General features: G+C 35.1%; 2 protein-coding genes and 1 pseudogene across 2 annotated transcripts; all 3 read left to right on the top strand.

Moving 5' to 3' along the window:
• Positions 1-1,720: 1,720 nt before the first annotated feature.
• LOC120179603 (probable sulfate transporter 3.3) lies at positions 1,721-4,463 on the top strand. The gene is made up of 10 exons (XM_039185166.1): positions 1,721-2,097; positions 2,177-2,384; positions 2,464-2,635; positions 2,738-2,803; positions 2,884-2,997; positions 3,074-3,190; positions 3,265-3,678; positions 3,765-4,038; positions 4,126-4,202; positions 4,287-4,463. The coding sequence occupies exons 1-10, from the start codon at positions 1,734-1,736 to the stop codon at positions 4,338-4,340; spliced, it is 1,860 nt and encodes a 619-aa protein (XP_039041097.1). The 5' UTR covers positions 1,721-1,733; the 3' UTR covers positions 4,341-4,463.
• On the top strand, positions 4,357-13,657 carry LOC120179568 (annotated as a pseudogene).
• An 879-nt stretch (positions 13,658-14,536) lies between these two features.
• LOC120179605 (nudix hydrolase 25-like) lies at positions 14,537-16,473 on the top strand. Its single transcript, XM_039185167.1, has 6 exons — positions 14,537-14,748; positions 15,078-15,128; positions 15,216-15,308; positions 15,397-15,491; positions 15,974-16,085; positions 16,200-16,473. The coding sequence occupies exons 1-6, from the start codon at positions 14,683-14,685 to the stop codon at positions 16,290-16,292; spliced, it is 510 nt and encodes a 169-aa protein (XP_039041098.1). The 5' UTR covers positions 14,537-14,682; the 3' UTR covers positions 16,293-16,473.
• The last annotated feature ends 2,108 nt before the right edge of the window (positions 16,474-18,581 follow it).

An 18,581-nucleotide genomic window follows, 5' to 3' on the forward strand; every position in this document is an offset into this window, starting at 1 on the left:
AGTCTCGAATGTCTAGTGTTATAATATAAAGATATTTAAGAAAAGTTATTTATAGACCCAAAGAGTCAAATGTCATTCAAGAATTAGTGGATTGTTATATAGGGTTTATTATTATTATTATTATTATTATTATAAAAAATGGTATGATTAGAGAAAAATCATACACATGAAGCGATATGGATGCCTCGTTAAAACCCCCCTAAACCTAATCGGAGCAAAAGAGTACACCCATAGGTCATAACCCTTAAGAAAACTAATATTAAAACAACATTGCCAATTCAAGAAGACGACCTACCATCGTCTTTCTACAATAACGTGACGATCCCAGTCGAAGGAATCTCAACACAATGAACCCAAAATCATCATCGATAGCTAATCGAGTCAAATAATCAGCTACACAATCGCCTTTTATGGAGACATGGCTAAAACGAACAGGGATGGAAACATGTGCTCTTCGAGCTTGATTCAACTATGCGGAGCTAGACGAGTCTACTATCGATGTCTTTTTACGATCCATTCGTGATCAATGTAATCAGATTCTTAGTTGCAGGGTGGTTTATATTCGGAGGAAATATAACAGGGTGACTTATGTTTTAGTTAGGCGAGTTCTCTTGCATCATGTTGTTTTCTTCTTTGATATTGATTATCCCAATTTCATTGAGATCGTTGTAAAATAACGATATGATTTTTTGTGATTAATGGATTGGAGGACAATCTTTTCCCTTTATAGGACCTTAATCTTGTGTTGGTATAAGAAGTTTAAATGTTGTTAACAATTAACAATATATGTGTCATGATAGTTAGTATAATCACACATTTGATTCCTGTTACTTACATATTCTCTTAATTTAGTCATACTTTTAAACAAATTTTAACATAAATATATATTTTAAAATGAAAATAAAATATTTTTAAATTAAGTTAATAATAAAATATATTTATCAAGTTAATATAAAAAACATTCTTTTAAGTTAATATATATAAAATATTATTAATTTAAGTATTTATACATTAAGATATAAAATATATATATCATGTTGTCTACTTTAGACCAAACAATAGTTTTGGTTTAATGATTAATAACTTAATTTTATAGGATCGGATTGAATTAAAATTTATCTATTACGAATTATATATATATATATATAATATATATATATATATATATATATTTAAGAAAGATCTCACAGTTCATCATGAAGAATGTTGATTTTCGAATTGATTTTTGAAGAACACTGTTTGCTTAATTTACTTGACGTGTGAGTAGAGTGGTAACCCATCAATTCTCACACTTCACTCGTGAATTTATTCATTCCGTAACTACAATGATCATTTGTACGAATATTAGAGATTAATTTTGTCATTATTCTTTTTTGGGTAAATTACGTATTTAATATCAAAATCATCAGTTTTGATCCGTTTTAATATTTAAACTTTTAATTTTTTTAAAATCATACATAACGTCTAATTATTGTTTCATTTACGTACATGATGTTAAAAACTTAACCTGTTTGGTACCTAAACTACTAATTTTGATCTGTTTTAGTATCTAAACTTTTGTTTTTTTTTTAAAAATGTTTGTTAGCGGTCTTCTCGACGCATACATAAATAGCAAGCATTGGTACACAAAACACAAGCTTTTGTTTGTTAGCGGTCTTCTCGACGCATACATAAATAGCAAGCATTGGTACACAAAACACAAGCTTTTTATGGTCTTTGATTCCACTAAAACCATGGAGTACTCCAATTCAAGCAACACGGATCATCCTCCTCCTCAAAGCTGCTTCGAGACAGCAGCCATGGAGGTTCACAGAGTTGTCCCACCACCCCATGAAAGCACCATCCGCAAGCTCAAAACCACCCTCAAAGAAACCTTCTTCCCCGACGACCCTTTGCGCCAATTCAAAGGCCAACCGACCAACAAGAAATGGATCCTCTCTGCTCAGTACATCTTCCCTATTCTCCAATGGGGTCCTTCTTACAGTCTCAGACTCTTCAAATCAGATATTGTCTCTGGTCTCACCATTGCTAGCTTAGCCATCCCACAGGGCATCAGTTATGCCAAGCTTGCTAATGTCCCACCAATTGTTGGTCTCTGTGAGTAAACAAAACAAACCCTTTGTCTTTTTCAATGAAAAATAAGTTTTTTTCTCTCGAATTCTGTGTTTTTCTGTAGATTCCAGCTTTGTGCCTCCACTTGTGTATGCTGTACTTGGAAGCTCCAGGGACCTTGCAGTAGGGCCTGTTTCCATTGCTTCACTCATACTTGGTTCCATGCTTAGACAAGAAGTCTCCCCTGTCAATGATCCTGTCTTGTTCCTTCAACTAGCTTTTACTACAACTTTCTTTGCTGGTTTTTTCCAAGCTTCTTTGGGTTTTTTAAGGTAAACCCTTCTTCTTCTTCTTCTTCTTCTTCTTCTTTGATTTAACCTTTTGTGATGAGTTCTGGTGTTAATCTACCAGGCTGGGATTCATAGTTGATTTCCTGTCCAAGGCGACGCTTATCGGTTTCATGGCTGGGGCTGCTATTATAGTTTCTCTGCAACAGCTGAAAGCGCTTCTCGGAATCACTCATTTCACCAAGAAAATGGATTTGGTACCAGTTCTTAGCTCTGTTTTCCACAACACAAAGGAGGTAACAATGGTGTTTTTTAATCTGCACTTTTATACTAACCTTTTTCATGTAAACGTCACTTAAATTTATGGTGCTTCATGTTTGTGCTTTTCGTTTTTGCAGTGGTCTTGGCAAACTATACTGATGGGCTTTTGCTTCCTGGTGTTCTTGCTAGTAACAAGACATGTTGTAAGTCCGTACCTCTTAAATTTCTAATATAACATTTTAAGTCCGTACCATGACATAAAATCTTACGTCGGTCCATGCAGAGCATTAAAAAACCGAAGCTGTTTTGGGTATCAGCTGGTGCTCCTCTGGTTTCAGTCATCCTCTCTACCCTTCTGGTTTTTGCATTCAAAGCACAGCACCATGGCATCAGTGTGGTAAGTTTCCATGGTCCCCCCAAGTTTCCATTTTTACTGTTTTGGATTTACGACTAATTTGGTTTGCTTGTAATAGATTGGAAAATTGCAACAAGGATTGAATCCTCCTTCATGGAATATGCTGCAATTTCATGGAAGCCACCTTGGACTTTCAATAAAAACCGGCCTTGTTACCGGCATCATTTCCCTCACCGTAAGTTCATTTTTAACTTTTACAGCAAGTTAACATTAATGAACATAGGTTAACAATGGAGAATTTCGAAACAGGAAGGTATTGCAGTAGGAAGGACTTTTGCTGCTCTCAGGGACTACAAAGTGGATGGTAACAAGGAAATGATGGCGATCGGGCTGATGAACATGGTTGGCTCCACCACTTCCTGCTACGTCACGACCGGCGCCTTCTCTAGGTCGGCGGTCAATCACAACGCCGGAGCGAAGACCGCGGTGTCCAACATAATAATGTCGGTCACGGTCATGGTGACCCTCCTCTTCCTGATGCCTCTGTTCCAGTACACCCCGGACGTGGTGTTGGGAGCTATCATCGTGTCAGCCGTGGTTGGCCTCATCGACATCCCGGCCGCCTGTCAGATTTGGAAGATCGACAAATTTGATTTCGTCGTGATATTGTGTGCTTTCTTCGGTGTTATCTTCATCTCGGTCCAAGGTGGTCTAGCCATTGCGGTAAGTCCTGCTCCTCGGTTCTTCAACCTTATTCTGTAACATGCAATCCCACAATTTAAAGCTATGGGATTAATATCAATGACCAGGTTGGGATATCTATTTTCAAGATCCTCCAGCAAATTACGAGGCCAAAGACAGTGATGTTAGGGAACATTCCCGGGACAGATATTTTCCGTGATCTTCACCATTATAAAGAATCGATGGAGATCCCCGGTTTCCTCATCCTAAGCATCGAAGCTCCGATCAACTTCGCTAATTCGACGTATCTGAACGAAAGGGTATTAAGATGGATAGACGAATACGAAGCCGGATATCATAAGAAGCAGTCGAGCCTTCGGTTTGTGATGTTCGAGATGTCAGGTAAGCAGGTTTCAAGCTCCAACCATGAATTACCAACACCGATCCCGACAACTCAAACTAAGCACACCGTTTGCCCTCGTTTCTCAGCGGTGAGCGGCATCGACACGAGCGGCGTATCGTTCTTTAAGGAACTGAAGAAAACGGTCGAAAAGAAGGGCGCCGAGGTGAGTTTCCCGGTGCTATGTTGCATTGTATGTGACAATGTACGTGTTTTTATGTTGAAAATGCTTAGATCTTCTTGTTTACAGCTTGTGCTGGTGAAATCCTCTGGGAGAAGTGATGGAAAAACTGAAGAAATCTGATGAAACTGGGGAATTCATGAGACCAGATTGCTTGTTCTTGACGGCAGGGGAAGCTGTGGCTGCGCTTTCCGCAACGATCAAAGTGCAACCATCCGTTGACGTTGTATGAAAAAACAAAATGTATCTCGACAAAGCTGATCATTTGTGGTGTTTTATTATGAAAAATATCACAAGTGTTTGATGATAATCTTACTTACCAAACAATTATATCTATATATTATTTTTTTTTTTTTTTGGATAAGCTATTTGTTATATATTATCCAAACGAAAACATGTAACTTGCTCCAGACAGAACACAAAGCAAAGGGTCCCCCACAAGCTAGGCAATACCCCCAAGCAACACAAAGACTAGAATTTACAGGTTCAAAAGACCAATACGCATGTTTCCAACTTTAACACACACAGTAGCATCACAGATCACACAAAGGGGATCAACCGTAATATTCATCTACAGCAACCTTTCTCTAGTGCTCAAACAATCAAGAATAGCCAACCAACCAATGAAAGAGTGACTAGGGACATGCATAGAAAACCAAATTAATTTTTACCAAGGAGCATGAACCCGCATACCTCTAAGCTCCCCCCAGATCCAAATAGTAGACACCTCCTGCCCCGAAGGGATAGGGGCCAAGACAAGAACTGCCTCCCCCCCAAGCTTAAAAAGCTTTTCAGGCCCCAACTAGTGTTGGTTTTGCTTTCAAAACGCCAAAACTCAACACCCTTAAAAACATAAGAGTGCACGCAGGCCACCCAAAGAGAGCCCTCACCGGCAAGCAATTTCCTCATGAGCTGCAAAACACAAGCTTTATTCCAACAACCAAGATCCTCTAATCCCAACCTTCCCTCAGACTTGAGAGAGCACACAACCTGTCACCCCACTTTAGCACCAGCAGCACTAGAGTTTTGGCCTTCCCTAAGAAATCTGATTGACCCTAGAAATCGCAGTCGAGGGAAGGACAAGTAGTCCACACCAAAAATTTGCAATGCTAAATAAAACAGACTTGATAAGTTGAAGTCTTCCAATAAAGCTTAAAAGCCTACCAGACCAATGTCCCAACTTAACCTTAATCTTCTCTAATAAGAGTTGATATCTATATATAATTTTATAAGAATTAAAAATATTAAAAATATTAAACGAGATTACTGAAAATTATATTGATCATTATTTTTATTGTAAAATAATCATTATGATGATATATAATAAATTAATAAAAATTTGAAAAATCAATAATTATTTTGTTATAATTTAAAATCATTTAGTAAATGTTTAAAAATAATATTGTGACCATATTGTATATTATGAAAGTTCAGTAACCAAAATTATTGTTTGAGCATAGTTTAGTGAACTTCATTGTACTTTATCCAAATAAAATAAAATGGCTGTATACGCAGCCGTAGCAAATGAAAGCCTAAAATCCTGCTTTGCTCTGGCACACAAATCGGAGAATCATGACAGACGGCCCCCTCCGATCTCCAAAAATACGGCGTTCCGTTCTACGGAGTCGGATGGGTTCCTTATAACCATATCAGATCCAAGCTCGCCTCCGAAGAAACGATTGAAGAAGAGGATAAGAAAGAAGAAAAAGATCCAACTCCGTCCAACGATGACGGGACTACTACACCGCTGAACTAAGTCGTTCTCGCCGGCGGTGGCGGTGAAGGCCGAAGCGGCATTCTAAACGCAATCGTCTTCTCCCACGTTGATCTCGCCTCTAATTCTCTATCTGAACAACCTGTAAGTAGATTTTGAAGATTTCAGTTTACAAATTGTTTGAATTATTTCTATCTTTTGTTTTCGATTTTCAAAGTATGAACTATATATATTTTAGTTCAGTAGTTCTGAATTAAGGAGATGTTGCCAAATTCTGATTGTGAGCTACTGATTTTATTTACTTGTTTTCGGTAAGGTGGTTTAGCATGAAACCGGTTCTGATTTGCCTTATCGAATGACCGTTCATCCGCATGGAGATGGAATTATTTGTGCATTTCAACAGCATTACAGGTTTTTTTCTTCTTAGTATGTGCTTTTCAAATTTCAATGCATATATGACATAGTCTGGCTCAGGTCACTTAATTTGATAGGGGAAATGTGATATTGAGAATCCTTGGAGGATTTTAAAGTGTCAAGCTATAGTGCACTGAGTGATTGATATATATACACAACCAAGCATTTTTCTGGTAAAAGACTCCCCTTGACTACAGTTGTTGGTAATCAGTACAGAGTTCTTTAGAGAATATGTTTATTAAAAATTATGATACAAATGTGAGGTAATGGAATCACCTATTTATTAAGAGGTGGAAGCAGAGTGCCATTATAATATGACTGCCTTGGAGTTAACAATATTACTCTGGCTTTTTGCATGCTCTAGAAATGGACCAGGATGAGTAATGGCATATAAGTGGGACCATTTTATAAAGGCGTACCTCAAGTTATACTAGCATATAGTCAAAGGAATTTATGCTTCTCTTAAGTTCAAAATACGATTTTCAAAGATGTAACCACATGCAACACCTAGGACCAGATAGGAAGTTCTTGTGTGATTTTTGCTTCAAAACCTTGGTTCTGGCTATTTTTTGTCTTCTTTTTTTATCTACTCACTTCTAAGATACATCCATGCTGATATTATGCTCTTCAGTTTTGTAATTACTAGTAGTTTAAGGAATATCACCTATGATTATTTTTTATCTTCAGGTTGTTTGAGTGGAAAGAATCTGAGGGCAAAAAAGTCCACAAATTGGGTGTCAAAGTATCAGAGAAAGTTCTGATGCAGTTAGAAGATGTTGGGCAACAGTTATCACTGACATTTAACAGTGAGGGTTCCATAATCGCTGTTGGTGGTGAGGTAGATCGTACCTTTTTTTTCTCCATTTGTTGGATTAACTTTGTTGCAGTTTTCGTTTCTAACCAAAGTGCGAAAACTGTGGTCGCTATTGCTCAAATAATCTGAAATGATGAAGAAGAGGAGCCACAGATTTTCCTATAAAATTAGAAGGCAAATGTTAATGAACTGTCATATGATGAATCACATTAGGCTATAGGCAGCAAGGTAACCTTCATGGTTAGACTTGGATTCTGAAGTCATATTGATGCAGGGTCTATTACTCTGATGTTATTTTATTATTTTAGTTTTATGTAGTTATTAGACACATGGATGGGTGGCTAGGATTATGAATTATTGCTAGAGCTTTAATCTAAGCCTAGGATTAAATTGTTCTCAATTACTAATAAGCTGTAAAATAGTTTTTATGGCCATCTTTTTTTTAAAATCAATATCTTCATGTAGAGGATTTTTGTGACCCTTGTTTAGAGTTCCAACCTATATCTTGTTTTCAGCTTTAGTTCTAATGATTTGATGTTGTTTTCTCCCTAATCACACCACATATGATGATGGAAAAAAGATGTTAACTGCACCAAACACATAACACTTTTATTACCTTTATTTTGTTCCCTCTCTAGTGCTGTAGGTTCTACACTTGTCTTTCTTTTGGTGCCATAGTGGAAACATGTTCTGCATGGACTTCATTCTTGGCTACCCTTTTAGGAGGCAGATTATAGCAAATTATAGTGTCTTCCTTTCAGTCCACTTTTTGATTCAAAGTCTTCCTATTTGTATGTCATGTTCACTTTCTAAATTTCACCTTTTTGTGGATAATGTGTAATGAATTGCAATTTGCAGATTTTTTTTTTTAAGAAAAAAAAATGATGCAATATGTATATTCTTCTTTGATTTCGGTGCAGTACAGGATGGCAGTTTAAGGATTTTCAAATGGCCTAGCATGGAAAATACTCTCAATGAAGCCCAAGCTCATTCATCTGTTAAGAACTTGGATTTTAGGTCTGTGCCAGCCAGAGTAACAAATATATATATATATATATTTCTGAACCCACAAATCTTGTTTCCCCTGCTTCAGTTTTGAAGGTAGGGAGCATGTAAGCAGAGGAAAACTCATCTGCTTGGTAATTATTTATTTGCTATTTGGATGACTTTTTTGACTGTATTGCAGCTGTGATGGAAAATTTCTCGTCTCATTGGGAAGTGCCCTTTGTAGGATTTGGGATGTAACATCATCAAAAGTTCTTACCTCTCTGGCAAAGGGAAATGTGAGTGAATACAAGTTTACAAATATAGTTGCTATTACTGCTACCTTTTCAAGCTATATACGAAGGGGGAGAATTGCGAATTGTCTAGATTATTAGCTTTATGTGAATATCTGTCTTTGATGATGTAAAATGAAGCCCTCGCTAAATGTGCAACCATCTAATAATTTAGTGAGCTAGCGATAGTTTTTTGTCAAATTTCTGGCAGTCATGAAGTATTTAGGTAACTGTCAATCTTTTCTGATGATTCAAGCTGATCATTTTCTATATATTGGATTTGAACTGGTTTATTTTGTTTACGTGAACTACAGGATGAGGTTTTTGCCTTCTGCAGATTTTCTCCAGTTAATGATAAGAATACACATTTATATATTGCTGCAGTCACAGGAAAAATATAGCTGCGTGCTTTTCTGTGTTCTAAAAGGGGCCCTTTTAGCTTTAGAATTTACCTTCATAACTTCATCTTGACAGACCATGGTGGAAGTATTTTATCATATAACACAACCACATGGAAGAGAACACGCACAAGTCGAGTTGTCCGGGAACCTATCTCTGCATTCAATGTCTCATCTGATGGGAAGTTCCTTGCAGTGTAAGAACTATTACTTCGTCATCTTCAATTTACATACCCAAAAAGTTGAGTCCAAGTTTGATTAAGTCCCATCGTGAGCTTGCCTCGTAATATGTTTCTGGTGCTTACTGAATTAGATGATTGTCCTGCCTGTTCCCCCCTTTCAACTTTTATATTTATTTTTTTTGTTCTAGATTTTTTATGGCCTCATGGCCTGTTAGATGGGGTTTCAACATCAGACTGCTAGATCCCTATCATGAATAAATACATCTATAACAGTCTAAACTCCACAACCCTATGCTTTCAGAAAACTATTAATTTCTCTTGTTCTGGTTTTCATGCAGTGGAACAGTTGGAGGGGACCTTTTTATCATAAATTCTGCCAATATGAGGGTTCAAATGATGGTAAAAAAAGCTCACCTTGGTTTCGTTACCGCATTGACATTTTCCCCTGATTCAAGGTTGTACTCAATATTTGCGTTTTATATATCACTCTCTGCAGCGCACTACTTATAAGAACAAATATGATACTGAGGGATGCAATTTGAATACAGGGCTTTGGTTTCTGCATCACTGGATTCTAGTGCTAAGGCGACACTAATCAAAGAAGAAACAAAAATGGTAGGTGCCTCTTCCTGATTTTCTTGGTTTTGTTGACTCAAAAGATGCATATGAACTTTTCTGGTTCGAAAATGGCTTACTCACTGCAGCCTCGTGCCTGCACCGGCTAAAAACTGATTTTCCCTCTTTGGGGACCTATCTTTTCCCAAACACAGATCATATGAGCATTCAAATTCTAGTTTGATGCTTGTTAACTCAAAAGGACACGCGACAACCGTAAAATTTTATGCTCGTTAATCTCGTGGTTTCAGACATTATTTGAGACCCGTCATGACACAGTTCGTATGAATGGAATGGAATGAAATATTAATTAAAGTTTTGACGTAATCAAGAAGGTAGAGCCTGAATTGTTGCCTAGGGGAATGTCCCAACCCATCAACGAAAGCATTTGGTACAGAGGTAAATGCACTCATGTTTGTTCTTGCGATGCTTGGGATTCAAGCATCGCCATGGATGCTTGAGGCTAAACCTAATGCATCCATGGTGGGTAAACGGAGCAGCCTATCTGTTTTGAATTTGTAATTCTATATTGGGTAAATTACACATTTAGTACATAAACTATTAATTTTTGCCCGTTTTAGTACCTAAACTTCCAATTTTTTTCAAAATCATACTTAAAGTTTAGTTTTTGTTTCATTTTATTACCTTGTTCAAATTTAACATTAAATTTTGAAAAGATTAAAAGTTTAGGTACTAAAAATGACCAAAACCGATAGTTTAAGTATTAAATACGTTAAGTTTTTAATGACAAAGTACTAAAATGAAAACTAAATATTATGTATGATTTTTAAAAAAAATTAAAAGTTCAAGTGTTAAAATGAATTAAAACTGATAGTTTAAGTACTAAATGATTATTTGCTCTTTTATATTTTAGACATGAGAAATTCAGTCCCTAGTCCCTACATAAAAAGCTGTACAGGTGGAATGAGCTGGATTATCATCATAGCGATGGTACTACTTGCTATAGCTGTGTATTTTATGGAGGAGAAGGGAATCATACCCTAATCAAGGCCTGATAAAATTGCAGTCCAAGTGTTGTTCCAAAGTTTTGAAATTTCTTGTGGCTAACTTAACATAGTTTATTACATAAAAGCTGCATGAAATTAAAATTCCAAAATCATTGTTTTGATTAATATTTAAAATATGATTAATATTTTATTTAACCATTTATCAAATCAATTTGAAAACACCAACCCAATGTTTACGACATTACATATAGATAAACATTTAATTTTGTTTAACCTTGTATTATACTAGGCTAAGGTCCACTGCTCGAATCAAAGGCAAGGCCTTTACCTACAAATAAAATATATTCGACAATATAATATTCAAAATATATATCGTGTAACACGAATCAAACTATTTCAATAGTTAAAGGAGTGGTTGTTATTCTTATAGACCCTATATTCGATGACCAATGATGATAGGATATTCGAGTGTTTATTGTCAAATAGATGAATGAAAAAAGCATAGGATAAACTATACAAGAGATCATCCAACTATAATCTTTTTTCATTTTGACCACTATTTTTGAATTCTTGTCAATTAGGCCATACAACTATTTAAATGTATTCAATCAAGCTAGTTGCTGTTAACATTTAACGAAAATGCTGATGTGGCAGTTAATAAAATTAGTATAATTACACATTCAGACATTGTTACTCATATATTATCTCAATTTGGTCCTAAATTTAATAAATTAAAATAAATTTAATTTTCGAATCAAATTATGCTACGTGTCACTAATACAAAATATCATGACACATGTCGTTAAATTATCAATTTTGGTCTGTTTTAATACCTAAACTATCATTTTTTATCTGTTTTAATACCTAAACTTTCAATTTTTTAATCCCATCATTAAAAACTCAAAGCGTTTAATACTTAAACTATAAGTTTTGAATCAGGATACTAAAATGAAATAAAATTAAACTTTAGGTATGGTTTTGAACAAATTAAAAATTTAGGTATTAAAACGGATTAAAATTAAAAGTTTAGGTATTAAATGCGTAGTTTACCTTAAAAAAAAGACTATAGTGCGTGTTAAAGACGCTCCAAAAGCGACGAGTAGGGGAAGTAGGCCTCGTTATGACAAGTGTAAAAAAGGATTTTGACTCTGATACACTTGGTGGACTAGATGATGGGAAAAAAGCGAAATCCAACGGAAAAAAGAAAAGAAAAGATTCTTTTGTAATCAGTCAGATTTTCTCTCTCTACTCAAAGTCAACGCATTTCTCTCACCCTCTACTTTTTCTGTTCCAACTTTCTTAAGTCTTGTCGTTTAGTGGCTCTTAATATAAAGTCTCACGTGATCGTCTTAATATTTAGTTATTAGTTAAGGAAATGTGCTATTGATTTTATTATTATATTTTAATAAAATCGGTAAAAATTTATATGAAATATTATTATTTCTATTGATTTTGTTATTATTGGGCACTTTATTAATTTTGTTAACATATCAGATAAAATACTACTTAAAACATTTTTTCTACATGTTTTGTTATTATTAGGCATTTTACCAGAAATGTTAAAAAAATTAATGTTTTAAGTATAAATAATATTTTAGGTAATATTTTATCGATTTTATTAAAAAATAATAATAAAACCGATAGAGTCTTTCTTTAGCCATTTATTAAAGTTTTCGTACGTTAGAACTTTTCGGCTCTTAATTTTTTATACAAAAATAATATATAAAATATTCACTGATAAAATCGGTAATAAATTCATAAATATTTTTTAATATAAACACATGCGTATTAAAATTATTTTATACATGAATGAATATACGTAACAATTAATAAAATAAATAATTTAAAAATTAAGTTAGATATTTATTCTAAATATAATATAAATTTTTATGTAAAAATAATTTGAATATTATAAAATCCTATTATATTATGATCCTTTAAAATTCTAGACCTTACCAAAATATTTGACCTTTTATGTGACTATATCTACTAGTAGTTGATTAAGGTTGAATGAATTTGCAGCCACACATTTTCTAATTAATATTTATTTAGCTTACTTTGATTATAAATTAAAGAGTAAACTACGTCAATGGTTAATAATGTTTGGGTAAGTTTCATTTTCACCACTGATGTTTGAAAAGTCACAAATCGATCACTAATGTTATCGGTTATTACAAAATGATCACTCGACATTAACAACCGTTAATGTGGGTGATGGAAAGTTGATATGTCACGTTAACTACTGATTTGGTATTGCTTAACCATTATTTTGACCTACCCTTCTCCTCCCTCTCCCCCCTCTCGTCTCCATACTTCTTTTAACTCATAACCCACAATTTTTTGGATGAATTAAGCTTTCGTTCCAACCTCAAAAAACTCAATACAAAGGTCCTCCTAAACTTCATTCAACCAATCCTAAGAATAACCTTACCCAGATTAGAAATGTGGAAGTATTCGAACCATGCGACGTAGTAAGACGTATGATGACATGAAAAGTCACGACTCACGACTCACAACATCTTTCATTTCTTCATTTGCAAAAGAGCAAAATCAACCAAAGATGGTTCGGTTGAAAAAGAAGAAAAAGAAGAAGAAGAAAAAGGAGGGGTTGGGTTGAAGAAGAAGAGAGAGGAGGGGTTGGGTTGAAGAAGAAGAAGAGTCGATCAAAATGGTCTAATATAATCAAATAATACTAAAATATTAGTAGTTAATGTGCCATATCAGCTTACCCTCAACCACGGTAACATTGGTTAACATCGAGTGACCATTTTGTAACGAACGATAACGTCAGTGATAAATTTGTGACTTTTTAAACATCAATGGTGAAAATGAATACATACCCATACATTAGTGGCCCTTGGCGTAGTTTACCCTAAATTAAATTCAATGCTTTAAGATCGTTTAAGGATATGTATGGTTAAGCATTTATTGATTTTTTTTCTTCTTACAAGTGACTTTATGACACCAATTAACGCTGTTTAGTGATTTAATAGAATTTATTGTATCAATCAATATAATAACTTTAAAGTAGTTTTTTTTAACCTTTCAATAAAATTAATAATCTGTTTTAAATAAATTTATATTATAATTGTTTGTCTAAAATGAAATATTAGAAATTAAAATGCTTTAAAATAAAAATAAGAGTCAAATTGATTATTTAATCAGATATTAGGGTACTATTATTATTATTATTATATATATATATATATATTATTTTTTATAAATATTTTTATACTAAATTTATAAAAAATTAACATACCCTCGTAATAGGCTGGCTCCGCTAGTATTCTCACCGTTAAAATTAACCGATGATTATTTTGAAATCCTGACCTTTACGTTAACTACCAATTTGAAATTTTTAGATTTTTAGGAAAGAAGACTCTAATATGCCACATCAATTTTTATTAACAACTGACAGCAGTTAATGTGACTGAAATACCATTTCTAAAAGTTAGATGACTAAAATGAATGCAAACTAAAAGTTCAGTGAACATCAGTTTGGTTTACCCTATTTTGTTAGGGTACATGGGGGAAAGCACTGGTAGTGGAGTTCATGATGAGCGAAACCGAAGAGTGGGCAGAATAAAAGAGATGGAGAATCTAAAAAGGAACGGATAAAAGGGCAAAAAGAAGTAACCTGGAAACTAGGCTTGAGCAAAATTAGAATCGACTCGAGAAATCAACTGAGTTAAATTGATTTCGGATTATAATTTTATAAATTTGATTTGAAAATTTTTTAAGTTTAAGTTAAATTATAAAATTTAACTCGAATAAATTGAATAGGAATTCAAATAATTTGAAATTTTTAATAATTAGATGATTGATTTTTATGTATGAATCAAATTCCTCAATTATATATATATATATACATATGTATTGCACACCTCCCCAAATATTTCATAAAAATCATTTCTTTTCCTAAAAAAACAAAACCCAGTTTTTCCTCATTTTCATCTTCTCCTTCTTTTGGTCCCTCTTTCAATTCCTAAAACTTGAACACAACATTCACTCCCTATTTTATTTCGCTGAAAAGGGGGAAAAAGAGAAACTTTAAGAGAAGTAGTGGGTGTTTATTGTTTAAGAATGGAGGGACTGCCCACTGGTTATCGCCCCAACGTTGGTGTTTGTCTAGTCAACTCTGATAATCAGGTACCCTTTCTTTTCTTTTTCCTTTTTTTTCCATCTTAGATTTTGATACCATGGGCAATTGAAAAGACCAAGCAGTCTTATGTTGAAATCAAATTAAATTAAGTCAAATTTAGATTTTCTATTCTTTGAAAGAACTCATAGACTTTTCTTTATTTACTGTTTATTGAGAAAAATGTTTAGAATTGAGAAAAGAGAAGTTCTTGGATTACCTATGATTTAAATTTCCATTTTTTGTGTGTGAAAAATTGTACTTTTGATGGGTTTCTTAGGTTAGTTCTTGAGGAATATATGGATTGAAAAAAGCTGATATATTTTTTCTCTGGTTGCAGGTTTTTGTAGCTTCCAGACTGAATGTTCCAGGAGCCTGGCAGATGCCTCAGGTAATAGACTGTTGAATCTCCATTTATTTGCAGGCCTCAATCCTCATTGCTTAATGAGAATTCAAATAATTCTGGGATTTTACTTAGGGGGGTATTGAAGATGGAGAGGAACCAAGATCTGCAGCTATCAGGGAATTGCTAGAAGAAACGGGTGTTGTATCTGCCGAAATCATTGCTGAGGTTTTGCTAAAGAAAATCTGCAATTTTTCTTCATTGTATGTCACTCACCATTGCTACCAAGCATCTAATTAGCATTGTGGTTTGGCAGGTTCCTAATTGGTTAACATATGATTTTCCTCCGGCCGTGAAGGCGAAAGTGAATCGACTCTGGGGAGGCGAATGGCATGGCCAGGCACAGAAATGGTTTGTTCCTCATTCCTTCCATTCCTATTATCTACTAGAAGAAATGTCACACTGGTTTTGAATTGGATTAGTTTAGTTTTTAATGTAATTTTACTGTTTTAGCTATTGGCTTCCGAATTATTGCTTGCTGCAGTCGCCGCCTCTAACATGCCGATCGCGGCATGTTTCTCGTTATGTTTTATGTGAATTCATGTACCCTTTTTATTATGCTGTGTAAGGAGGAAAAACTGAATCTTGTGGACACTTGCATGGTATCTTTTATGTTTGTTTCTGGAGCTGATATGCTCTCTTCAGCAATATGAAAGTGAGTTTGGAGTACTATCCTGTCTCGAAACTTTTCCGTCTCCCTTTCCCTTTGCAAGCAGGAGCATGAAGATGACTTCATACTTTTTGTTAAATTAAGCGATGAAAGCATAAGAAGAAACTAGGAGAGTTGTTTTCATATGATTTATGAGCTTACAAAAGATTGGGGCACTCGACAGGTTTCTTATGAGATTAACAAAAGATGAGAGTGAGATCAACTTAGCAACGGGCGAGGCCGACCCGGAATTCACGGAGTGGAAGTGGACAATCCCTGAAGAGGTCGTTGAGCAGGTATTATGCCCGTATGCCGTATGCAGTTGCTGCATCATGTTTGATACATTAGTACGGTAGATGCATTTTAAGATGCATATCATGAATATCCTTGTCTCAATAAATTGGCTGCAGGCTGTGGACTATAAGAGGCCGACGTATGAAGAAGTTATGAAGACCTTCGGGCCTTATCTAAGCGACCATAGCAAAGCCGGTAAATGTAAATAGACAAAATGGTGAACGCTGTGCCGTGTTTCTTGCTTGTAAGATTGAATCCATCTTCGCCCTCTCTCTCTCTCTCTCTCTGTAAGTGGACATGGCACGTTAGAACTTTTTATGAGGCTTACATTGTTGTTTCATTGTAATAACATGTTTGTGCGAACCATATATGATGGTCCCGGGCTTTCTCCTTTCTAGACATTTCGCAAATCGGAATTCTTATGCTTTTATCGTTTTCTCTTTCGAGTTTCGAACTTTCCGATTTTCCTTTTCGTTTTCGACAGTTCCGCAGCGTAGAGTATCCATTATCGAATACGGGTATGAAAATAGTGTAGTAAACATAACAGGACATATGTGATCACACAGAGAAGCAGCTGTTAGTGGTGCAGTTTGTAGGTAATTTGGTGCACCTGTTCCTTGGTAAAAAGGTTAATGAGAAGCTAACTCCCCATTTCTATGGCCCATATGAACTGGAGAGGTGGTTTTTTTGGCCCAATAGGGCACCTGAAAAAATTATATTGAGACATTATTTTCGAAACTACGGCATTTTCTACAGTACTTGAAGAACCATAAATTAATTGAACCCAAAATTTAAGGTTACTAGGGCATAGATCCAGTACCATATTAATTGGACTTCACCTTAACAAAAGCCTGATTTTTTCAGCCTTGTCCTTGAAAACACAAGACCCGACAAATCTTTGATGAATGTTTTGAGTTCGGTAATAACAACTAGGAAACGCATGAAGGGGTTCCCATGATCCTGTCCGGGACAAACACCTTACTGGCGGATCCATAAATTTAAAATTAGGGTCTAAAATTTTATTTTATTTAAAAATTAATGGATATGTAAAAAAAATTCTTTTTTTCTTTTTTTCCTTGACACCTTGAACTAAATTTAATCATTTTTTCTTAAATAATGGGACGCACTTGACCCATATGGGACTTATACATCCGCCTCTGCTCTACTATCTAAATATTATCTCGAATCCGAATTTATTTCAATTAAACATTCATGCATGTGCGTTTAGGATTCGTGACTACGAATCGGGTTATCTTCTTAAAGTATAATGCATCTTATCGGTACACTTAACCCACAGCACGAGTTAAATCTAAGCTGATTCCGAACAGAACGAATTGACCTTTCCATCAGAATTCAACCCGAAAATCTGTCACAGAGAAAACATGAACTCAACATGTCCCCAACTCCCTTCAAATATGTCCCATATTTTTTTATCTCAATAAGAATCCAAGAGGGTAAAAAGAAAATCGAAAAAGAAACGAGATTGTTGAATGCAAACCCTTAGCTGTCTTTGGGAACAAAGATGAGTCATGACAAATGGTAATTAAGTGCAGCCTAGCATTTTGCCGTAAGGGCAGGGTTTTTTGTTGCCGTGGGAGTGACACTATCTTAAAAGAATGTTCTTTCACATGGAATACTTTGGACTCAATAAACAATGGTGATTTAAGCAATGCCCCACCACCATTGCATGGGAACCCTATCTTCCATACAAATTTCTCATTGCCATTATCCCGAGTTTTATTATTATTTTTTCATCTAGGGTTGATTAAACCCTAGCTTAAGAATGATCATGGCTCGAGATCGATGCCGGTTTATGTCGAGTCAAAATATTTGACGGAACACGTGTCGGACCGGTACCGGGTGTGGTTGGACGTCCACATAACAATGCATGTGAGAAACGGTGATAGCATGCCTATTAAGAGAGGGGGTTTCTTGGGACAAATGAACTCTTGGGAATTGGAGCAAAAGGGGATTGTTTTCATATCATCGGTCCAAACGAGAAATATGAACAAGCCCCAATGGAAGAAGGGTTCGTTCCTTGACGGGTGAGCTGATTGTTTGCAGTTGGTCTTACACGAGCACGTGCTTTTGTTGAATGTCGAGGGACCTTGTGTTGGCCTTTAACAAGATCCGACGACCCTTTAAAAGAGGTCATTAATGGTACCAAATAACAAAAAAAATAGAGGTCATTAATTAGATTATTATATGTTTTGGGATTGGCTTAACAGTACTTTAGATCTTAAGAATGTATCTAGCAAGCTTCATCAATAGCATTGCATAAAAGGGCAGCCTTTATATCAAGGATAGATCGAAGGAAATGGATAAAGATGACTACTCTTAAAATTTTATCCCGATATAAAATTTACGTCCGTCTCTATTTTCCTCCGCTCTTTTGCTCCTAATTTAAATCAGATATCGTTTCCAACCTTTTTTTCAAGATGATTATCGAGTAGCTAAGAGGTACCCTACCATTGGCATGTTGTCATTGGGTTGCACAT

This window comes from Hibiscus syriacus, unplaced genomic scaffold, assembly GCF_006381635.1.
Source record: "Hibiscus syriacus cultivar Baekdansim isolate YM2019G1 unplaced genomic scaffold, ASM638163v2 tig00112429_pilon, whole genome shotgun sequence".
In the NCBI taxonomy this organism is placed as follows: Eukaryota; Viridiplantae; Streptophyta; class Magnoliopsida; order Malvales; family Malvaceae; genus Hibiscus; species Hibiscus syriacus.